The 25,284-nt window shown below is 33.5% G+C and overlaps 1 protein-coding gene and 1 pseudogene across 2 annotated transcripts in view; one reads left to right on the top strand and one right to left on the bottom strand.

The window, feature by feature from the left end:
- Positions 1–20,022, top strand: part of MAP3K2 (mitogen-activated protein kinase kinase kinase 2) — a 73,370-nt gene extending 53,348 nt beyond the window's left edge. Inside the window, exons 10-17 of one of the 2 annotated variants that reach the window (XM_039851251.1) lie at positions 1,123–1,190; positions 1,361–1,453; positions 2,209–2,415; positions 3,867–4,015; positions 4,403–4,534; positions 8,040–8,169; positions 14,557–14,734; positions 15,454–20,022. In XM_039851251.1, the coding sequence (XP_039707185.1) occupies positions 1,123–1,190; positions 1,361–1,453; positions 2,209–2,415; positions 3,867–4,015; positions 4,403–4,534; positions 8,040–8,169; positions 14,557–14,734; positions 15,454–15,679 (1,183 nt within the window). In that variant the 3' untranslated portion in view covers positions 15,680–20,022. The remainder of the gene's footprint in view (positions 1–1,122; positions 1,191–1,360; positions 1,454–2,208; positions 2,416–3,866; positions 4,016–4,402; positions 4,535–8,039; positions 8,170–14,556; positions 14,735–15,453) is intronic. The other variant, XM_039851252.1, reaches the window with a different exon arrangement.
- On the bottom strand, positions 765–883 carry LOC120593453 (uncharacterized; annotated as a pseudogene).
- Positions 20,023–25,284: the final 5,262 nt, after the last annotated feature.

Here is a 25,284-nt window from a genome sequence, read left to right as displayed (position 1 = left end):
TCTTAGTTTGGATAAACCCCTTAACCTCATGGGGCTCAATATCATTATTAAAGCGATATCTGATTATAATTGCCAAAATTTTGTACTTAAAGCTAAATGCAAACTGAGAATTTACGTAAGTTTACTTTTAAAACTGTGTGTGCAAAACTGCTATCAAATTTTTTATTAATATGTTTGGTTTTGGAGATTTCTTGAGTTATTTTACCTGTTCAGGATTATGTACATTTGGCACCCATTTATAAATAACTTACATTTTTGGTAATTGTGGCCCAGTATGTTGGTTGTGATTTAAAATTTAAGTACTTTTGTTTTGTGAAATAGCTGTTTAGGAATATAAGGCAGGTCAGATTGCAACTGTGAATATTTTGTTATAGGTGTTCCCTCTCTCCTGGTCTCAGTTGGGACAGTAGCACACAAAGTCACCCTGTTGCACAGAGTCAATGTCTTTATTAAAGTCTTTATCTGCTTATTCTCCTTTAGGATTGCTTTATGAAAGCAAATTGTGAAAATATAACTAATACTGCATGGGAATATACATTTAATTTTCTGTTACCCGTGTAACAGAAAACCTTTGTCTTTGCCCATGTCTACCTCAAGACAGACATTTAAAACATTTAATAAATTCAAGGAAATAGAAATGTGAATGAAATCTATATACTTGATGAGTTGGAAATTGTCTGTTTTTTTTTTTTTTAGGCAAGGCACCCCTTGGTTGACCTCACAGATTGCAAGGATCTTGTCAGCTTACAATCTCTTATTTTTTATGCCTACAGCACCTGGTCTTCCTAGGTGGTCTCTCATCCAAGTAATAACCATGCCTGACCCTGCTTAGCTTCCAAGATCAGATGGGATCAGGCTGGTTCAGGGTGGCATGGTCGTAGACGGAAATTATCTCCTTTCTGTAGATGTCGAAACAGTCTTAGAAAGGTGATTTGCCAAGGTTGCAACAGCCAGTTAAGTGGCAGGGCTAGGATTGAAGCACAAGGATTTCCAAACATCCCTAATTTCCAAGTGTGTCATTCTTACCACTGTTCTCTGTGGGCCAATTTTAATATTGCATAAAGATTTATTAATGTCTTATTTACAAATGTCTTAATTTAATGTGACATTTTCTGCTTTTAGAGAAAGCTATCCAAAATCACGAATGCCTAGGGCACAGAGCTACCCAGATAATCATCAGGAATTTTCAGGTTAGATTTATCTACATTCTAAATGTTTAAATATTTATGCTATTGAATAATGTTTTAGATGGTAAGGAGAGGGGAATTATTTTTTAATCAAATAAAAATGTGTAAATGTGTTTCTCATCATTAGAAATATTTGACTTATTAACATACAAATTTCTTATGTGTATTAATAGACTGTGATAACCCTATCTTTGAGAAATTTGGAAAAGGAGGAACATATCCAAGAAGGTATCATGTTTCATATCATCATCAAGAGTATAATGATGGTAAGTTGCTGGAAATTAGATCACAAAACAGTTCGTGGAAATTCTCAAAAATAATCAATAAAAATAATATTTCCTTATTTAAATAATACTATTAAAAATAAATTTGTTCCCAAATCACTTAGTTTTCTGCCTAAAAATTTTTTTAAACAAATTTAATTATAACTAAAACTCTAATATCTTAACTTTATGCCAATTTACCTCATAGTATTTATCTTTCCCTGAGAAGAAAAGGAGTCATTAATAAATTATATTAATTAGAAAGTTACTCTTTAATGAAATTCATACTTGTATTTTCTTTTTAAGGAAAAACATTGCAACCTATAAACTTTACAATTTTTGTTTTATATTTTAAATTATTATTGGAAGTGAGAATAAAATCTTTTTTTTTCTTTTTTCATCCAAAAGTAAAGGAGTTCTATTCTATGATTTTATGAATGTGTGTGCATATGTTTTAACATGAGATTATTTGAATTTGTATTCAGATGCTGTTCATTTTTTCCCTACTTTCATATTTGCTTTTACCTTTTGTCTTCCTTGTATTTTCATTCATGATTCACTTTCACAAGGATATTTTTTTGAACTCTTCAAAGAAAACCACTACTCCTAGGTTTAAAACATATAATGAAATAATCATTGATATTTTGGTTTCTTAGCCTAGTCACAGGAGAAATTTCTGTTCCTTACATTACAAATTTTAAATACATTCAATTATAACATATTAAAAGTTTTGAGGTAATTATATTTTCGTTTTGTAGGTCGTAAAACTTTTCCAAGAGCTAGAAGGACCCAGGGGACCAGCTTCCGGTCTCCTGTGAGTTTTAGTCCTACTGATCACTCCTTAAGCACTAGTAGTGGAAGCAGTATCTTTACCCCAGAGTATGATGATAGTCGAATAAGAAGAAGGGGAAGTGACATAGACAATCCTACTTTGACTGTAATGGACATCAGCCCACCCAGCCGCTGTAAGTAATAAAAATTGGCATAGCGAAACGTATAACAGAAACTCTACAGAATTTTATAGTATTAAAAGGAATAAATGCTAAGCCAGTCCTCAGAGTGAGACCAGCTTCTCAAAAGAGGTAAAAATGATATTTCTAAAGGTGGTTGGAATATCAGGTATAAGCGTGGTATTACTGCTAATTGCATTTGATGATTCTGTCCTTTCCTTTTATTAGGAAAATTGTTACCAATTAGTCATCCATTAATTCATTTCACATGTCCTTGTTGAGTTCCTGCACTGAGATTTCAAATGCAACCTGAGATGTAATCTAATAGGGAGAATGATGTGTGGAGGAATAATTATAGTATAGCATTTAATCTAGATCTTAAATGTGAGTAGGAATTTACCAATTCAGGAGGTGGCATGTGCTAGAGGCCATGGCATGTTCTTAAAGTGGAGAATAGTTCTTTTTGGGCTGAAGTGGAGGATATCTTACTTGAAAGAGTGGGAATAGGTCTAGAATGGTAACTGAGGCTTGATTGTGAAATATTTGGACTTTGTCATGTAAGCAGTGCATACAAAGATTCATGCTCAAAGATGGCAGCAGTATTTGCATACTCCAAATTCCTCTCTTGTGCTAGTGTTGTCATATTTTACTTTAATATCTATTGCTGCTATTTTCACTTTAGACAGGTATCTTTTAAAGTGATTAAAAAATAAGAGAAGGATGTCTTTTATATGTACCTTTAGTTTACTTCTGTAGATCTTTATGTAGATCCAAGAATCTGTCAGGTATCAAATTCCTTCTGCCTGATTAATTACTTTAACCTTTCTTGTACTACAACTCTACTTGCAATAAATTCCTTCAGCTTTTGTTTGAAAAAGGTCTTTATTTTTTATTTTTGAAAGATTTTTTTTCTGGGTGTAGAATTCAGGGCAGTTTTTTTTTCTTTCAGCACTTTAAATCTATTTTTCCATTGTCTACTGGCTTATATACTTTCTGAGAAGTGTGCTATAATTCTTATCTTTGTTCTTGTCTGTAGTTTGATTTTTCCCCTCTGTGGCTGCTTTCAAGATTTTCTTGTGTTAGAATGAGAGTGAGGCTCTTTCCAACTTCCTACATCATAGGCAGATGGAAATCTAATTATATATGTGACTGCAATAAAGATTACAAATAGTGCATCTTATATCAATGGCATCAAATTGAGTAAAAGATAGTATTACATTCATAACTTCGGAAAACAGTAATTTCACTGGAAAAAAAATGAGTTATGGGATTATGAACCTTGTTTGGGTTTAGAATTCTTAGAAAATTGACAGAAAAATTTTCAAAGATGATCATTATGAACTTGGAGGATCATGAGTTTTCCTTATATCCAGGCATATGCAATCACTAATGCAGTATACTCGTTTATTCCTTAACCATTTTTGTGCCACCTGGCTATTCCTTTTTAAGAAAATGTTCTTTTTTAGCACCTCGTGCTCCAACCAACTGGAGATTGGGCAAACTGCTAGGCCAGGGAGCCTTTGGCAGAGTCTACCTCTGTTATGATGTCGATACAGGAAGAGAGCTGGCTGTTAAGCAAGTTCAGTTTGACCCTGATAGCCCTGAGACCAGTAAGGTAAGAATTACTGCACAAACAGTGCATAATCACTGCACACAAAAAAAGCTTGTTTACCAAAATAAAATACACAATAGAATTTTTATTTTTCCTTACTATAAATTTTTCGCAAAACAAATAGATGAGACATGTTTATATACTTCGTACTGTGGATTTTTCTCTTCTAATACCCAGTTATTTTCCTAATCTGATTTAGTGTTGTTTTAGCTACCTTCCAGGACTGTTATAAAAGTTATTGTTTAAAGACTTTAAAACGTTTATTCCTTAGGAAGTAAAAATTTTGTAATGATATCACCTCGATAGTCTATGAAGCTTGAATTTTTTTGCTTTTACTAACAGTGCTTTTGTATTTGGACAAAAGATTTAACAGTGAATTCTGTCTTTTAGGAAGTAAATGCACTTGAGTGTGAAATTCAGTTGTTGAAAAACTTGCTGCATGAACGAATTGTTCAATATTATGGCTGTTTGAGGGATTCCCAGGAAAAAACACTTTCTATATTTATGGAATATATGCCAGGGGTAAGTTAGTACATCCTTTGTAAATAGACTTACTCTATTTAAAGTCTTAGTTGAGGAAAGAAAAACAATAAAACTGATCATAAAATGTAACACCTAGTTAAGGACTTTTTGGAAGAGTTTTAAATTAGAGCTTAATATAATTTTATTTTCTGTTTTCATCTATCTTTGTATTTTTTAATTCATTTTTTAAAAAAATGCTAAAATATACTAAAATAGGTTATAGACCTCATAGCAGTCCATACTCAGATTTCCCTAAATGCCTTGAATATATCCGTAATAGTTGGTTTATCCAAACCAGGATCCAGTCTAGGACCACACATTACATTCACCTGTCTAGGACAATTTTTACATTTCACAAATAGACCAGGCTAGTTGTTCTGTTGACAGTTTGAGTTCATAGATTTCTCTAATTGTATCCTCATGATGTTATATAATTTGTTCTTTTATCTCCTTATTTCCTGTAAAATCCAGGTTAAATCTAAAGTCTAAATTAGACTCAAATTCAACATTTTTTATTAGAATACATCTTAGATGATGCTGTGTACTTCATGTTGTATCCCATTAGGAGATATACAATTTCTGGTTGTTACATTGTTAGTGATGCTCAGATGACTGCCAGAGTAAGGTATTTGACGTCTTGATTCCTCCATTGTAAAGTTTTGTTTTTTCCTGAAGACCAAAAAATAATATGAACTGTAGCAGTGGCATATAGGAATATCCAGTTCCTTTTCAACCATTCACATTATGTTTTTAACACAGATCGATAATCATTGCCTGAATCAGTAATTTCATTAGAAGGTGCAAACTCTGTCATTCCTTCTATGTTATGTTTAGTATCTGTAGAGTGCGTTCTAATACTAATGATTTTCAAGATGGTATATTTACTTATTTAAAAATACATGCATTCCCATAATTTAATATTCCCATAATTTAATTTAATGTTAGAAAAAAGGTTTTTGATTTATGGCTTTTTAAGGGAGTTGTTTATCAGATTTATATGTAGAATGTACAAGGTTCCAGTTTAAGCTTATGGATCGGTAAAACTGTGGATGAGCATCTAATAGTAATGGTCTTAACTATCCTGTCTCACAGTAAACTTTGTTTCTCTTCCTCTGGAATTATTAACTGTTTATAGTGACAATTCTTACTCATATTGCTACATTTTATTTTCAAAGATTCTATTGGCATTGTAAATTAGTTTTTTAGAAAATCCCCTTTTGAAAACACATTGGTGAGATGTAGTAAAGGCTATAAAAATATTGAAGCCTTTTGGACTGGTAATCTCACAGAAATTTATTCTGCAGAAGTACTCCTAAAGAAGGAAAAAGCTGCATACATTATTTTAGTATTATCTGTGATGTGAAAAAAAGGAAATTAATTGCACACAGAAGTAAATTGTGATATTGTCTAAGAGAATATATGTTAAAAATTAAAATTGTGAAGGCTTCGTTAGAGGAAGTACTTATAAGAGAAAATAATATAAAATACTTTTAAATAATTATTTTGATGTTTAATAAGTGTTTGTATTTGGACAAGGACTGAAGACACTTAGAAAATGAAAATGTGTTTTGTTGGGATTTGATTGATTTTTCTCTTATTCAGATTTCCATTACTGTTTATGCAATAAATATTTAAATTAAAATAGAAAATAATTATACATAAGTGTGAATAGAAACTCAGATTGTTGAAGATAAGATTAAAATGGTTAATTGGTTACAACTGGTTTATATCACAAATGAAGATGGGTGTAATCTTTACACATTTAGCAATCTTAAGACTAAACCAGGACTATTCAGGAAGAAGTGTTATGTCTGTGTTTCTCATTAACTACACTTGGTTTTGTAAGGGCAGCTATCACTTCAAAGTATAAATTGTCATTCCTTGAATTTGAAAATCAAGTTACCTAATTAATAATAGTTCATTGACAATATAGTGAAGTGTACATATGGTAATAAGCACATGGCATATGTGGGCTGGATATATATGTTCCTAGACTTTCCTGAATCTCCAAGTTTGTTAATGATGCTATATAATTTCTCTCATTAAATTTAGTACAGTAGACCCCTTTGTACCCTAGATTCAGGCTTCATCAAAATTTTCATTCTTTTCTTCAGTCTTCTCATATATAGCATTCCATTCCTTAGTTTATCTGGAACGACTTTCAGACTAGAACCATAACTTTATTTTATTTTGGACTAGCAGTTGATTTCTTTGTTAGGTTTACACACACACATGCACACACACTATTTTTAGGTGCACAATGCTTTCCAACCCATTTCAGTCGTTCACACCAAAGAAGATAACATTTTATGGTACATAGAGATGAACAGACTATACCAATGGATCTGTTAGTGCGATAGGCTACTGGCTCAGCTGCCTGAGAGCTTAGAGGATCCATAAATCCACCGCTCATTTGCAGCCTATAAGTATTTGGGGCATATTGTTTGGAAAGCTCATTTCTAGCTCTGTTATTTTGTGTATAAGTAGAGGCACAATAAGTAGACTGAACAAACAAGCCACATTGAATAATAGGTGAGGGTGGTTGGCTGGATTCATTCATTGCCTAAGGCTTGCCACCTGTGTTTGCAAGTTTGGGCCAGCAGAATTGCATCTTGCTATCCCTTCAGTGATTGTTCATGAATAGTGGAAACAGCAAATGGTTAAACCCATGAGATCCAAGGATCTACTTTTATGTGACAAAGTACATAATTTACTAAAATTCAAGGAAAGGCAGAAACATTTGAATATATTCTCTGTTTTAAAAAAAGATTTTGTTCCTCAGGAAGCATTTATTTCCATCTTTCAGAGTGATTGATTATTCATATTTGCACACTGGAATCAATAGGGAAGCTTTTGCAAAATTCAGGCGCCTATGCCTCACCTCAGACTGATTCAGCATTCTCAGAGCTGGCACCTCATCCTGCCTTAAAAACACTTAAGAAAATTTGAAATTCCCTCTTTATGTATTTTTGTCTTTTGACCTAGAACGTTTAGTATATAAAGGAAAAAATTTTAAATCTCATGTATATTCTCATTTTCTAATCATACCCATCCTTCCTCTTGAGAAGTAAATTAATTAGCAGATGTAAATAAAACACTATTCTAAAAACAAGAAGAAAAAAATAAATAAAACTAAAGTAGGACATATGTGAAAGAGCAAGTAGGAAAAACAAAGATATATTCAGGGCAAAATAAAGGGATATAAAAGTACTGGAGAATTTTTAAAAACACAGTCACAAGAAATAGGTGATAGAATCAACATAGTTATAGAAACAGGAGTATTGGTCAAAAAACAGTTTTAAAGGCTTCCTCCAGCTGTGACTCTACTCTTACACACTTCTAGTCAGGGAATATAGTAGAGATGGCATATAATGTCCTTACTAAGAATTCCTGTGCTCTCCCAACTAAAGTGTCCCACTCTTGAACTAGGGTTCTTTTAAAAATAAAAGTTTAATAGTGGTTTTTATTTTAAATCGTACCATAGTTTTCTTTTGTTTACTTTTAGGGCTCAATTAAGGACCAATTAAAAGCATATGGAGCTCTTACTGAGAATGTGACTAGGAAATACACTCGTCAGATTCTAGAGGGTGTCCATTATTTGCACAGTAATATGATTGTTCATAGAGATATCAAAGGTAAGTAATGAGATGTTTTTTAAGTACACAGTTCTTTTTTTATGAATATGAATGAAATAAGTGATATGGTTAAGGAATTTAACATTTAAATTACATCTGTCTTTAAAATACCATAGAAAAACAATCTTGCTTTCTCACCGACTCAGTGTTCCAAGTAGTCCTGATGCTCAGGTCTCTACCACTGTGGAGTTCCCCTGTGGGTGTTCACAGAAGCAATGAAGTTCAAGTGAGACCATGTTTTCATACATAGAGCATAGGCATTAGAATATAGTGGTTAAGAAAAGGGGCTCTAACACCAGATTTCCTGATTCAAATTTGGGCTTTATCCATCACTAACAGTGTTACTTTGGACAAGACACATTATCTCTCTATGCCTCAGTTCATCATATTTAAGGAGAGTGAAAGGAGTACCTAACTCATAAGATTCTTGTAAGGATTAAATGAGTTAATGCTAAAACAGTTCCTTGTACCTAGAAAGCATTCAAAAGTTAGCTGTGATGATGACATACTTTACGTTGAGATCATATTCAATTAAAGCCATTGGAATGGATGTCATTACCTAGGGAGAGAATAAGAAGTCTCTCAAAGAAGAGAGCCTTAACACTGAACTTTGATGAACTTTAACTCAGTTAAGCTCACTTTTTAAAACTCGTCTGTTTTCAGGGGTCAGGTAGGGTAAAGTAAATGCGTGAAGTGAGACAAAAGCAAGTGGTGGAGGTGTGTAAATTTGGAGAGTATTTAAAACTTTGTATTGTAGAATATACCTGGAGATTTGATTCTATAAAAACTGAAGTTTGGTTCTGTAAATACTGGGTTGTGATCCCCAGAGTCATTCCAATCAATCGATAAGAATGATAAATATACAGATATATATCTATATCTATATATATATAGATAGATAGATATATATAGATATATATAGATATATATAGATATATATATATAATTAAAAGTTTATTTTTGATTGGTCTTTCTGGGGACTCTTAAGAGCTGTCAGGTGTTAACTTCCTTCCTATGGTGAGCCACACCCCGAATATGGCCATATTCTGGTTAAAGAGAACATTCCTAACCAGTTTCTGGTGATAGTAGAATCTGCTCCAGAATACCTGAGCCAGATCACATGTACTATAATGGGGTTTGCTAGTGAGTCTGAGAGAATGAGGACATGGCTCATGATCTAAAAGAAATAGGAGCCTCTCATTTCAAGATCTACCCAGCTTAGGCAGATCTTAATGGTCAAGTACAAAAGATGATAGTTTAAAGAACCATGTAGGGAAAATATTTAAATGTGAATTACTCTGTTAGGAATGATCTCTTTTCAAACCAGTTTCTGGTTAGCACTCATAATGAGACAAGGTAAAGGAACTGAATGGAGCTACTCCCCAAGTATACCCTCTTCTAACCTTGTCAGGAAGAGTGATGGGCCATACAGTAAAATGAGGAGGTTGGAAATGAGCTGCATTAATATTAAAGTATGACCTAGAAGAAACATATGATTAACAGTGGTTATTTCCAAATGTCAGAATGAGTGGTAATCATTTAGCATATTTTTTATTTTTTCTATATTTCCCAAATTTTTATAATGAGCAAGTTTTAAATTGAGAAGGAAAAAGAGAGATAGTTGATTACTTTTAAGTTTAAAATCCATGAGTTCATCATGAAAACTTAGGATAAAAACTAATTGATCATTGTAGCTTGGGAACCAACTCCTTATTTCATAATAGAGTTCCTTTATTCTGTTTTTTAATGAACTATAGCATTGAGGACCTAATAGTGGATGAAAGGAAACTTATCTTTATAGAAGTATTTTGGCTAACAAATGAAGAAGGAATGATAGAAGAGTACTACTTTGTAACCCTTAATGAATTAATAGGTATAAGTTAACAGCTGCCGACATCACTAAAACAGAGACTGTCTAGCATTGCATACTTCCTTCCTATCCTTAAAATATATCGTCAGGTATGAAATGGTTTTGTTAAACAAACAAACAACCTGAGTCTGATCGAGCTTCTAGATTCAGGTACCAAATTTTAGAATTATAGAACATATATCAGACAGATAAATATGACCTCTAGGGATGGAATCAGCATAGATCATAGATCTAGATCATAAGATAGCTACAAGCAAATAACTTAGATTCTTCATAAATTGTAAAGGAAGAAGATTAGAGAGAACTTTGTTTAGGAAAGACTTAAAAGATACATTGAGTCTCAGTGTATGGACCTTATTTCGATTCTGATTTTTTTTTTAAAACTAAAAAACACTGAGTATATATTAACATTATTAAGGAATTGTTGTCCATCCTCTTAGGTGTAAAAAGGTTCCTTATCTTTTAAAGAACTATCGATCATGATGTTTTGAATTTGCTTCAGATAATATGAGAAGGGAAGAGAGAGTAGCTGGCAGTATGGTTGGGGAAATATTACCCAGATGGTTGTTGGGGTTGGGTGATGGGTACGTATACTATTCTACCTGCTTTTGTGTATGTTTGAAAAATATTCTTAATTAGCTTACTTTTAAGCTATCCAAAATAAGTTAAAAAATTTGAAAACTATATTGGGAACCTGGCTACACATTTTCTCAGCCCTTTGTATGGATGGGCATTGGTTCAGCATTGGTGATTACTCCCTAGAGGTAACTTTCCCTGTCTGTGACCTGCCTGGACCGTTCCTTCCCAGTTTGTAGCCAGTAAAATCTGGCTTGTTTGTTGTCTTTTCCCTGGTTGAATGTTTTAGAGATAGTGGCATTTTTTTTGACAGAGTCCTTCTTAAGTATTGGATGTGGGAGATGTTAAATGGTGTAAGGGTAGATAGTGCTGTTTTACAGGATCACTGGTACTGTGTCTCACTTAGGCTTATGGCATGCAGAGAATGGACCTTGTGTCCTCCCCTGGAGAAAGGCTTTGGAGAGCCATCATTGACTAGGCTGGGGAGTTTGCTGGGACAACAGAAAGACAAGTACTGAAGCTTAAGGGTGGGGATGGACAGTCTACATTCTCTCCACTTTATAATGTAGCTTTTCTCCACTATTCACTCTCTTTCTTAGAGGCCTTTGAAAAGGATAGGGGTTGGGAGGTAAAGGGGCAATGGATAAGAGGACAAATAGGATTTTTAGAAAATATAACATATGGTTAAGGTTACAGAAGACTTAAATATAAGAACTGAAGTAAAGTTTAAAAATTAAAATTTAAGTTAAAATAAATTGCTTATTTAAAAACAGGTATTTTATATGAGAGACCAGAAATAATTTATATGAGACAGAAACAAGACTTATGATCCCAGAAAAAACAATTGAGTTTAAAAAATGATAATGTGGAAAATAGAGAATAAAAAAAATGAACCTCGTATCTAGATCTAGGTTTCTGATATCATTCTCTATTAAAATGAACTTTGGAGTTCCTTTTAGGGCTCCTTGGAGAAGTGGCTGATTTTAAGGACCGGTGCAGGAAATATACAGGTTGAGCATCTATCTAATAGTGTCTGAAAGTAAGAAAACGCTAAAAACAAAACCCTAAATCAACATCAAACAAGAACACAATAATCTGGGATCACAAAGGGACACAGGAGCCCATAGAAAGAGTTCCTAATGGCCAAAGCTGGACCAACTTGTGCAAGAAAAAAAAAAAGTCATATTGGTTTATAACCCAAGGTATAAAATAAATATCCATGTATTCATGCTGATATAAATGAATGATCTAACAAGTAAGTGAGAGAGACAAATCTACCATGCAGCATAATTCCAAATAATTTTTGTGTCTGCTCAGCATGGACTGCACATAGTGACCTTCTCCCAAAGAGTGCAATATGCAAAGGGGAGAAAGAGTAACTTCACAGTAGAGAATTCAACAGCCCTTAAGCCAGGCAATCAAGGTTGGTTTATAATAAATAAAATTAAAAGTTTATTATAAAAGTAAATGAAATTTTGAAACAGAAAGCTCAAACTTGCTTAGAAGAGATTTAAAATGTATAGCAACTGAGAAGTAGAATTACTATAAAGCAAACCGCAGTGTTGAGAAAAACTAAAATGACTGGTGCCCCTTTTTCAAAGGTAATTAAGCTCAAATTGCAAAAAAGATTTAGCCACACATCTCAAGGGAACTGGTAATAAGATATGCAACCATTATCCCCACACAGTTGGTTTGAGTGTCTTGAGCTGATAGTAGATAAAAGCAGCAAGTGTATGCCAATGGATTGAGGGTTTTTGCAAGCCAGATTCACGATTGATTCCCTCTCTGTTTTACATTTCACTTGTGAACTGGTTTCTAACTTAACTATTTGAAGAACAGAATCATTAAATGCCTTACTTTTATTATTTGATGTCCTTTAAATAAAAGTTTATCTTTACTATCAACCTTTAGAATAATCAGAATTATGATCCCAAATGGCTTTACACACCAATGACACATTCAAGGACACATAAATAATTATTGACTAAATCAGTACTTAACCTAAATGATAAAAAAACAGTGCTTTTCTTAGCTACTTTATATGGTCGATCATGGAGTGTGAGAGCTTTTCTGGAAAAAATTCCAATGCTAATCTTTATTTTCTCAGCTGGAACATTGTAAAGAAAAGGAATGGGGTGCAATGAAAGGGAACTTATATTATTATATTAAGTAGTGCCTTCCATACAGTAAGCATTTAGTAAAACTTCTTAATAAGATTTCCTTTTATTCTCATAACCTCTAATAAAACCTCTGTTATTATTTTCATTTTATAAATGGTTGCAGTTCAAAGTAGTGGACATGTACTACTCTGTTTACTAATAAAAATTTTTTTAATATTAAAATTTGTTTAAATTATTCAATTACAGTTGACATTCAATATTATAGTAGTTTCAGGTGTACAATGTAGTGGTTATACATTTATATAACTTACAAAGTGATCCCCCCGATAGGTCTAGTACCCACCTGGCACCATACATAGTTATTACAGTATTACTGATATATTCCCTATACTGTACTTTATATCCTCATGACCATTTTGTAACTACCAATTTGTACTTCTTAATCCCTTCCCCTTTTTCACTCAGCCTCCAAATTCTCCTCCCATCTGGCAACCATCAGTTTGTTCTCTGTATCTATGAGTTTGTTTCTGTTTTGTTTGTTCATTTATTTTGTTTTTTAGATTCCACTTATAAGTGATATCATATGGTATTTGTCTTTCTCTGTTTGACCTTTTTCACTTAGCATAATACTCTCTAGGTCCATCCATGTTGTTGCAGATGGTAAGATTTTGTTCTATTTTATGGCCAAGTAATATTCCATTGTATATTTGTACCACATCTCTATCCAATCACTTAGATTGCTTCCATATCTTGGTTATTGTCAATAATACTACAGTGAACACAGGGATGCAAATATCTTTTTGAATTAGTGTTTTGGATTTTTTTGGATAAATACCTACAAGTGGAATTGCTGGGTCATAAGGTAGCTCTATTTTTAATTTTTTGAGGAACCTCCATATTGTTTTCCATAGTGACTACACCAGTTTGCAATTCCACCAACAAGAGTGAACAAGGATTCCTTTTCTCCACATTCTCGCCAACATGTTTTGTTTTTTGATTTATTGATGATAGCCATTCTAACAGATATGAGGTGATACCACATTGTGGTTTTAATTTTCATTGCTCCGATAATTAGTGATGTTGAGCATCTTTTCATATGTCTATTAGCCTTCTGTATATATTCTTTGGAGAAATGTCTGTTCAGGTCCTCTGCCCACTTTTTAATCAGATTGTTTGGTTTTTTGGTGTTAAGTTGTTGAGTTTTTAATAAATTTTAGATACTAACTTTTATCGGATTTATCATTGGCAAATATGTTCTCCCATTCAGTAGTTTGTCATTGTTTTGCTGATGGTTTCCTTTGCTGTGCAAAAGTTTTTAGTATGATGCAGTCCCATTTTATTTTTGTTTGTTTCTCTGCCCAAGGAAATATATCCAAAAAAATATTACTAAGTGGAAGTTTTGATTATGAGGTTCCCTCAGGAAGTTCCATCTCAGAGAAATAAGCTTCAGCCATGAGCTTCTTGCTTTTTGAAAGAGAACCTGGGCCTGAGAGCCTACTGACGTTCTCCATCTTTCTCTGGGCTTCACATTCTTGGCTCTTTTCCTTTACACTTCCTTTTTACACTCACCTCCCATTACACCAGTCCTTTTCAGTGGGAGAACTGTCTTAGGTTCTAATGCACATACCTGACTCTAAAAATTCAGTTCGTGTAAATCCTTAATGAGCACTGACTGTGTGTGTGACTGGCAGTATGACTGGTACTATTCAGAAGATGAAAATCAGCCTAGGTTAGTCTACTAAGTTTAATTCTCTGCCATAAGTTTTTTATATTCAAAACCGCCAATAAAAATAATTAAATAAGGTTATTTCTTATTTTTAGGGGCAAATATTCTGCGAGATTCAACAGGCAATGTCAAATTAGGAGATTTTGGGGCCAGCAAACGGCTTCAAACCATCTGTCTTTCGGGTACAGGAATGAAGTCTGTCACAGGCACACCATACTGGATGAGCCCTGAAGTGATTAGTGGAGAAGGCTATGGCAGAAAAGCAGATATCTGGTAGGTTTTGATGCCGGGTTTGCCTGAAAACACCTGCCTTCTTATTTCTACCCAGGATGGAAATTACTGAGCCAGATATTAATTCTCTTTTGTAGTTTTGAAATAGGACGTTAGGATTACAAGGATTAATATCATTTTAATTATGCTCTTTGACACTTAATCATTGATTAAGTAGAGTTCTTGAACCTGTCTTCCATTGTGTAGGAAGCATTTCATCCTAAGCAAACTTTAGCATTAGAAAACTATCTTCATTTGCTTTAAAAGTAATTAATTTTGATCACTAGTCTCTTATAATTCAGTTAACCTGTAATTGCTTAATAATTTTAAGTTAGAACATAAAATGACTATTTCTTACTTCCCACCAGAAAAGTTTTTAATGGATATTCATTTTAGGCACCTAAAGGCAAAGAATTTCTAAATTACATTTAATGTCAAGTTAGAGAATTACGTAAAGCAAAAATTATAAAATGAATAATGTGCTTTGCCTAACTCTTTGAGTCAGTCCTTAAACTGCAGTTTATTTTCATGCTTAAATTGTGGTTTATTTTCCTGTTTAAATTATGGTTTTATGTAATTACAACCTTTTAATGAAACTAAATTTGAAATCAAGTCATATTTAAATGTATGTGGATTTCACTCCTGTTTCTTATTTTGTAGTTAACTGGCTTTCTTTCATGATGGTATTGTTTATGTAATGCATTTTTTAAATTTCTTTTTAGGAGTGTGGGCTGTACTGTGGTAGAAATGTTAACCGAAAAGCCTCCTTGGGCGGAATTTGAAGCAATGGCTGCCATCTTTAAAATCGCCACTCAGCCAACCAATCCAAAGCTGCCACCTCATGTCTCAGACTATACTCGAGATTTCCTCAAACGGATCTTTGTAGAGGTCAAACTGAGACCTTCAGCTGATGAACTCTTAAGGCACATGTTTGTGCACTATCACTAGCAGCCAGTAACCTCTCCTGTGCCTCTACCTAGCTCCCACCTATTCATTCACCTTCTCTCTGACTGCACTTTCTTTTGTATAAAAAAGAGAGATGGGGGAGAAAAAAAGACAAGAGGGAAAGAGTTTCTCTTGATTCTTGGTTAAATTTGCCTAATAATAATAGTAACCTAAATTTTTTATATTTAATCTTTTTTTTTCCTTACAAGAACTTGAAACTTTTTTTTAAAATTTTTATAATGTACTGATGTGGTTCAGAGAGATAAAGCACTTTAGTACATAGTCACTCTTTTTAGTACAAACAAATCATTTGGAATACCTAAAGATTGTAGTCTCCCTGTGTCACTGACAGATTGGTGGTGATGGGGAGACATGGAAAACAAGGAGAAAATTATGTATAATTTGTAGTTTTTAGTGATAGTATTTAAAATAGATCCTCATTTGTGGGGTTGAGCCCTAAACTTCAGTTTAGGGTAGGTACTCAACTTAAAGAATATAGATTCCTTCCTTTATCTGTATTCTTTAGAATCCAAACCTCTGTTTACCAAGCTTTTTGCTCAGTAGGAATCTTGATAGAAAATATGAATCTCTAAGAGGTATGTTTATTTGTTAATCCTAACCAGTATAATAAGCAAATACACTATAAAAGATCCATGTTACTGGAATCTGTAAACCTTGAGGGATAGCTTTCTGTTTTTTGTTTTGTTTTGTTTTGTTTTTGTTTTTTAAGGATACTATTTTATTTTAAAACAGATATGGAAAGACAGTGAGCAAGTCCAAATTAAAAGACAAAAGGAGGTTGCTCTAATATATGAAAGAAGAGACCACATTTGCCAGTCAATAGAAATAATGCAAAGAACTAAGTACTATTTAGTATATTTTAAACTATATTCTTTACCTGAGGGAGACAGTCCCAAAATTAAGGGAAAGGAGAAGTAATCAGAATAATGCTATATCTTCCTATTTCTGGATCCCGATTCTCATAGATAACATTTTTTTAGGAACTAAGAGTTGAACCTAGAGTATCCATAAAACTAGTGTCATGAGATAAAACCCTTGTTCTTGGGATCACAAAATACTAAAGTCCCTCAAAAAATAGCTGTCATGAAAAACAGTGGTTCTCAAGAGGGGGACTGATTTCTCTTGTCATTTGGCAATTACCAGAGACATTTTTGGCTGTCACAATTGCGAGGATGCTAGTGGTATCTAGTGAGTAGAAGCCAGGGATGCTGCTAAACAAACTACAGTATACAAGGACAGCACCTCCTACCCCCAACAAAGAATTATCCTGTCCCAAATGTCAAAAATGCCAAAGCTGAGAAACCCTGTTGTAAAACTAGCCCGTTATAAGCTGATAACTTGCAAAAAGTAAATTTCAGAGAGAAAGTGATATAATGCATAATGAGGGTTTTACAAGAGCAGATACCACTACTTCAAGTCAAGTAAATGATCTCAACAGCAAATAGCAATCTGATCCTTATCAGCTGCATGTTGCACCCAAACCAGTAAATTCCATTTTAGAAAGAAAATGAATTTAAACATGGAGCTTATTGAACTCGGCCATTTGTATATATTCTTACCTCAAAAGTCAATTTATAATTGCAGGAAAAGAAAAGCATATCAAAACAAAGTATTAAGTACTTTATTAGAAGGTTAAAAACTGCCAGGTATTTCTAGTGTATTGTATCCACTAAGAGCAAGGACATTAAATGGAAGAGACAGCTAGTTGAATTCCACTGTCTCTAATGGACTTGTGCTACTGAAAAACATGAATGATATCGGTAATTTGGCCACTTGCATTTTTTTTTTTTAAGTATATTAAAGCAAGTGCTAAGTAATTTATTTTAAGATCTAAAAAATAGTAATATTCCTGGAGGCCCTAAGTGTGATGCCTTTCATGGAATTCATAGGGGGCTCAGGTATTTTCTTTTCTGCCAAACAGTATACTCCTTAGGGACTCTTTTAAAACACTGTTTCTGATGTTAGGTAGGTCTTGGTTCACAGTGCCAAGGTCCTATCTGGCATTCCTTGTAGGAAATATGAAATTCCACCATCTGGCCTGAGAAATCAAAGCCCAGATATACTTGTCAAGGCTTCTCCCATACCCTTATAATCAAAGGAAGCAATTCACCAGGAAGAATAGGAATTAGTGGCCCCCTCCCCCAGGAAAATCAACTGTCAAATCTTGTGCTGTATACATAGTCCCCAAGGATATGGATCTATTATAATTTGTTTCTTATGAGTGAAAGCATCTCTTCTACTTGAGCAAGATTATAGTATCTGGACCAGTGGGCTTTTCATTTGTTTCTTTGTCTTGTGCAGTTATGATTTCCTTTTGGCCTATTTTTAGTCTGTCAGGGTAACCAGCAGTGCACAATATGAGACAGATGCTCGTTAGAGGGAAATCTTGGGAGACTATGAAACCCAAAGCAAAATTGTTTGCTTTTTTTTTTAGTCTCTCTTCTTTTTAAATGCTATGGAAAATAAAATCATCTGAAAAGAAACTACTACTTTAACACTGCTGCAGAAGACCTTTGTTTTATAAGAAATATTATTAGCTATGGGAAAATATTGTTCTTTATGTAAAGACTTAAAAATAGACTAATAGTTTACAGAGTTACTATATAAAATGTGATGTGAATTTATTTCAGACAAGTTGTAATGGTACCAAAAACCACAATAAAAGTTAATATATATAAAAGCTACTAGAACAAAAAAGCTTGAAGTGGGGGAGGTATGGAAGACCAAAAGTAAATTTAAAAAATAAAATTCTGAAAGAAAACACCTCTATCAGGGGAAGTTAGATATAACACTCCAGTTTTTTCTTTCTAATAATGATATGGATCAACAAATGAAATTTGAACTTTTTAAGATGACTCTAAATGTGTTTTATTTTTTAAATGCACAACTGATTCTTCTATACTGTAATGTTTCTTTGCTGAGGCTGGAAAATGGCCAGACTGCTGACTTTGTGCCTTTAAAATGCATTCTGCTTTGATTGTGGCAGACTTTTTGGTGCTGGAGAAGATTCACTAGCAGTCTTACATGTGCTTTTCAGGAAATCTCTTTCTACTTAGGCCTTGAGAGATTCAAAATGGTATGATTTAAGTTGGGCCAAATATAAGATCTTTTACATTGCGAACAAAGTGTATTGAATAAAAGGGTTGAAAAATATAATGACTAATGGAAAATTTGATGGTTGATAATTATTTAAAATGTATTTAAAATATACAGACTTTGAAATTTTCAATGTGAATATTTTCAAAATTTTTCAGTTTTCCTCATTTACAAAAGCATGTTTCTGACTTGAAAAATGTTAAAGACTGTTGCCTTAGAAAGTTTTCAAAGGCATAGTCAACCTTACATATTTATACAAGATATTGAAATTCACAGGCTGAACTATAAAAAAAATTTAAACTTATTTTAGAGTAAATTGAATTGGCTTTCACTTGAGAGTCTTTATCTTATTCTCAATAGAAACTACATTAGAAAGGTGAAATTATTTATTTAGAGTAGCTTTCTGATGCTTCACTTCTTACATATGTCAGGTCTTGTCTGTAGTATTTCTGAGATGGAGTTGTTAAAACATACGTGAAGTCATTAAGAAAATAAAATTTGAATAGTTTATAGGGATGATCAAGCTTGAGCGCAAAAGCTAAGATGTTTGCCAGATACAAACCCCTTGGCCTATGGCAGAGTTCTGTGCCAATTATTTTATTTGGGTTCTCAGGACCAGTAGCTTGATATAAAATCACCTGGTGTCAATCAAGTATAGTAATATATCAATTTTTAAAAAATAGATGAATCTTTTTCATTTGCTTATTCAATCATTGTGGCTTATTGTGTCAGGTACTAAAGGGAGGTCACAGTCTAGGAGGAAACATGGGCATACCCTAACTCTGAAAGTAAAGCAATGATGTTTTAAAATATTATTTTTATAATGTAAGGGGAACGCAGTTTGGGGGTAATCATTGGCTGTTTTAAACTAAAATGTCATTAACAACAGAGATTAAAAGTATCCCCAAATTAGAGGGACCTCCATAGATCAGGCAGCCTCTCTCTCTCAGGACTCCCTCTTACAAAATCAAGCCTCTGCTCAAACAGTTTCAGTGTTTTTTTCCTGCTGTTTCTTTTAAAGGAAAAAATATTTTCTTTAGGTCTAAATTGTTAAACTACCCAAACCACTTGATAGAAATTGAATTCTGTCGGTAGTGTTAGATCAGTACAATTTCTTGAGACCAGACTGTTTTATATTGTTTGACCTTTGTTACAAATATAATTAATGTTCATATTTATTTGAATTTTAAGGTTGGTTAAATGTTAACGAAAATCAATTTAATGATTAATTTTTGGTAGTGCCTTTTTCTCTCTATGCCTTAATTTTATTTTATATCAATAATAATTCAAGTTACCCACCGAAATGAAGGGTTTTTTCCAAAATCAGTAGCTTCAAGAGTTGATTTGGCCTTAGGCAGTGTATTGGCCCTTAAACATTTCTTAATGCCTGCTTCTTCCTCCTACCCTTTTCTACCTCTATTTTCTTTATGTTAGAAAACAGATGTTAGCATTAGTCTGATATAGACACACTGCAGTATAGATGTGAACTCCTAAGATAAGGATGGAAAGAGGTATTCTAATTCAAAAGAGACATAATAAATTGTTTTCCAGGTTGATTACTTGATTTTCAATCATATTGACACTGTCTAGATCCTTTGTGTATCATGGTTCAGTTATGATTTTCATAACAGAGCTAGAATGGTTGATTTTGCCCTAAAGAAGTCATGTAAATGGTTTACAAATGTTAAGGCAATGAGATTTAGGGCAATGAGCAAGAAATCCAGGGATAGCAAATTCTAACCTAACATTTTGACTAAAACTCTAGTTTTTCTGTGAAGAGTGTGTGTGTGTGTGTGTGTGTGTGTATTTGGGGCAGGGCTGGAAAGAAAGGAAAGGTATGAATGTTGAGTTAGATTAGTCTCTGTTCTTGGAAGAACAACTCAAATGTGTATGACCTACTGATGACGGATGAGGGTAATCATCCTCGGGTAGGAACGCCAGCACATTTTCCACAAGTAACTAGGACAAATGATTGTTTGATAAAGTTATTTATTGTAAATTGTCAAGCTCTTGGTTGCTGAAAGTAGATTAAAATTGAATTTGTATGTGTGTATAATAGCTTATATGTAGTCCTTACATAGAAAGTAATTTTTCTTCATGAACTCTAGAATAGAAATTCTGCCAGATGTTATCAAAACAAGCTTCCTTAGCTTACTGAGTATCCAGAAGGAACTTGTGTTGTACCTCCTTTTGGTTGGCTAGAGAAGGCACGCTGCAAAGCTGCTGTTCCTTCTTCACAGCTCTCCTTAGCTTTGCTTGGACTTCTGCCACAGAATGCCACAGTTGGTGTGGGAAGTGCCAGAGTCAGCCATTTCCTCATACTCACCTTTCAGAGCTGCAGATGGTAGTGAGCTCTCAGGGGAGTGTAGAGAATCTTCTCAGTGATAGAGCAGATGTGGTTTAGTTCCAGAAAGTTGAGGAAGGGGTCATAGCTATAGTAAAGAAAAGAATAAATTTTATCCATTGTCTGCATACAGTCTTTTATGTGATTCTTCATATTTTTCATAATTCTGCATTTTAATTGACAGTAATATGGTATCCTTGTTAATAATAGCAGACATTAAATCAGTGAGCACTATTCCCTACACCTGATTACTTCTTGTTTGTATTCACAATCTGTATTATCAGAATCACTTTAAACCAAAGCTTTTATATTCCCTGCACACATAGCCAAAATGATTAGCATTGTACTTCTGCCCACCTGTAAGCTAATAGTGTAAAAATGATAAAACAAGTATTAGTAAAATTTGTATCTCAGTCTTTCCTTCAAGCGAAAGGACAGGTGCTCAGTATTTGTATGTACACATGTAGGATTTACTTCAACTATTGCGGAACTATATAGACATTACAGACTTGAGCTTATACATGTGCCAATCTTAACATCAGTTGATCATTGATGCGTGCGCGCGCGTGTGTGTGTGTGTGTGTGTGTGTGTGTGTATACAGACACATTGACATATGATGCCTCAGGTTTGTGGCGTACTTTCTAATGTCTTAACATTTATGAACTTGTTTTTGACCTGAGGGGCATTTCAGGAAAGCTGTGAAGAAAAGTAAATTATAGACCGACGTCTTCTTTGTGCCATAGACATTTTGGAACATAAGCAAGAGTCTGTTCTCCAGTATACATGCAGAATTTGTCCCCAAATAAGGATCTCTGAGTCTCTTAATGCCAGTTGAGAACAGCAAAATTTGTGACTATACTGAAAAGCACTTTTATGTTCATTTATTTATTTTTTTTTTAGAAGTTATTTTTTAAAAACATGTAACTAGTGGTGAATTTAGCATTAGCATTACTTGGAGGGGAGAGAAAAGTAACAAAATTACATCTTAAATTCTGTTAGATCCTTAGGCTCCAAAATGGATTTGACGTATTCTCATTTTTCCAAAGATTTTTTTCCCACCTGGAATAAGAGAGGACTGGTGGAAACATTTGAGCTGAAAAGGCTTTTGGGCAAAAGAAAGTGGGCCAAACCCTTGCAATATACCCTGTACAAGTGAAAGTACAGGGTCTAAGGATAAGAATACTTCTTTAAAACAAGTGATTGTTTTTAGATACAATCTTAATTAGTAAAAGGTTTACATTTTTTCTATTGCTGTTTTAAAATTTGCTACCCTGCATTCTGAAATATTATAAAGTTAATACCAAAAATACTTTTAATGTCTGACATCTCAACATTTCACATGGTTCTTTTTATTCAAATATCATTGTAAATAATAAGTAAACTTGGATAAATTTGGGAATAAACTTTAATTGTTACAAACTATGATTATCAATTTGTAAATTTACCCTTTGGCCTAATGTACATTTTTTTAAAGTAGCCATTAAATTCTTTATATTTAAACTATTAGTTTCTCTCTGTAAACGTTTTTAATCTTAGTTGAATGATGGGCTGTTTATAATTATGTGTAAAGGTGTTTTTTTTTCCTATCAAGGTTGACTTTTTTGCACATTTTGGAAATGTTTAATTTGTACACTGATTTACTACTCTGACCAATTATCGTTGATGGATGTATGAGCATCATGAATGCGTGCATTGAACTACTGTCTGTGTCTCTACGTTTTAACTTCTTTCGAGATGTAGCCATCAGTAACTGCACTGCTATTACACTTAAATGGACCTTCTTGCTTTTACAAAGTATACTTACCTATGGTTCTATCTTTGTTGAGGAACTCAGGAGTTGAACTCAACATCACTTTCTGATTTTATATATATTCTAAAATCCATGACTGAGTTGAAAGTATGCTTGTAACTGCGTATCAGGGGATGTGTGTTGTGTATCGGGATGTGTTATGTGTAGATGTCTTGTTATGTCTGTAGGCACATGTATATATCCCAGTAATTTCTTATTTTCATTTCATTTCTACATTTTTATGAATTTATTTTGTAAGAGTACTGTTTAGTTAGAATAATTAAATATATATGAAAAAGCTTTCTGAGAGATTTATTTACTACATGAATATATTTTCAGCTGGCTGATCAAAACTTTAAAAAAAAATTTTTAACCATTTAAAATATGTTCGTATTTCCAGAATTTGGATGCAAATTTACTTAGCTATCAGTTAACATATTCTTGCAAGGAAGAGCATTGAATTCTCTTTTGAGAATTCTCTGAAATGCTGATTAAGAGGAAAAAATAAGTTTTAAGCAGTAGCAAAAACACACTGTCCACTAAATGGCCTTTGAATTCTCAGAGCTATGAAAAAAATGTGAGAAACTAAATTATCTTGAAGAGATGTCCAGATTTTTATATCTTCAGATGATGTTGGCCAGTCTTACTGTTGTTTTTGAATGTTTATTCTACCCCAAAGATTTCAACTTTAAGTTTTTTCCTTACTGGGCAAGGTCTGACCTCATTTATAAAACAATACATTCATATATTGTGATTCTCTATAATGGACTATAAATTCGTTTAGAAATGGCCAAACATACATTGTGTGTCCTTATAATGTACTGTGTATGTTAAGTAACTGATAGAAAAATAATTGGAAATTAAATTTCCAATCTGACAATGTTATTGTACTTAAGGAAAACCTTGTTTTTAATATGCGGTACCATGTAAAATTACTTGTGTTAGAAATAAAGTCCACTGTTGAAATGAATGTCACTAAGCTTATGTTACAAGGAGTTGATATGATTAGAAAAACCTACCAGAAGCCAGATGCAGTGTGATATGTGCCACATTTCATGCATATTTTGACTTTGTGTTGTTCATTCATAATTGTGCTTGTAAAAATGTATAAAATTTCTGAGTTTTACAGTTTTTATGTACTTGTTTTTTCTTGCTGGTAAATAGCTTTTTAAAAACTAATGTGAAAGAAACCATGTTTATATTTTGTTAGTGATCAATGACTTTGTTTATATGGAAATTTGTATATTGTTGGCATACATCTTTGTTTAGATTTATCATGCATGAAGGCCTGCAATAATTAGCACAATGAAAATTGCTTTTTCTTACATGTTCATTTTTTGAAAGATTGTGGTGCAAAGGGTTACTCTAAGTAACCTTCTGGACTATGGAATGAAATTAAATGAATGGCACTTTGAGTGTTAATAAAGCTGATATTTATTTCCACTGTGATTGTCTTGTCCAGACCTGTTCCTGGACACAGTGTCTTTATAGTTGACCCTCCTTTGCCTGACTTGATCACTTTCTAGGAGACCAAGCTAGAAACCTAGAAACATTGCAGCTAAACCTTTTCAGGAGGTAAGTCTATACTGTCCTACCCAACATGCCTGACATATCTTCTTTTGGTTTGATTACCCAAATCAGAAATTAACTGATTAAAAACAGGCAAAACAAAACCTACTGTCAAAGTGTAAGGAATGAAGTTCCTACAGTATTGGAGATCATTTAAATTAATACTTTCATATATATAGAGGCCAACTTAGCAATGCAAGTTAAAAGCCTCAGAATCTTATATATTTTCTGACCCAGCAATTCTATAACAAGGAATTAATTCTGTGGAAATGACTGCAGTTGTGCTAAGACATAGCTATAAAAGCCCAAAATTGAGGTTCTATATGTCCAACAGTAGGGGCTATTGTAACAAAGTACCATGAACATGGTGGCTTATAACAACAGGAATTTATTGTCAGCTCTGGAGACTACAAGACCGAAATCAAGGTGTCAGCACAGCCATGCTTCCTCTGAATTATTTGCTTTTTCTCTAACTTCTGGTGTCCCCAGGTGTACCTTTGCTCATGGCAAAATAACTCCAATTTCTGCCTCCTATCTTCACATGGTCTTCTACCTGTGTAGGTTTCCCGTTTTTATAAGGGCACCAGTCACATTGGATTAGGGCCCATTCTAATAACCATTTTAAGTGGACTACCTCAGTAAGGACCCTATGTCCAAACAAGGTCACATTCTGAAGTCTTGGTGGCTACGACTTCAACATAGCTTTTTTGGGGGAATGCAAACCCATTACACAGTCTGTCCTATGGCCCCTAAAAATTTGTATCTTTCCCATGTTTAAAATACATTCA

The sequence above is a fragment of the Pteropus medius genome, unplaced genomic scaffold, assembly GCF_902729225.1.
Source record: "Pteropus medius unplaced genomic scaffold, Ma_sr-lr_union100, whole genome shotgun sequence".
Lineage (NCBI taxonomy): Eukaryota > Metazoa > Chordata > Mammalia > Chiroptera > Pteropodidae > Pteropus > Pteropus medius.
Note: the sequence above shows the minus strand (reverse complement) of the source record. Positions and strands in the feature narration are given on the sequence as shown.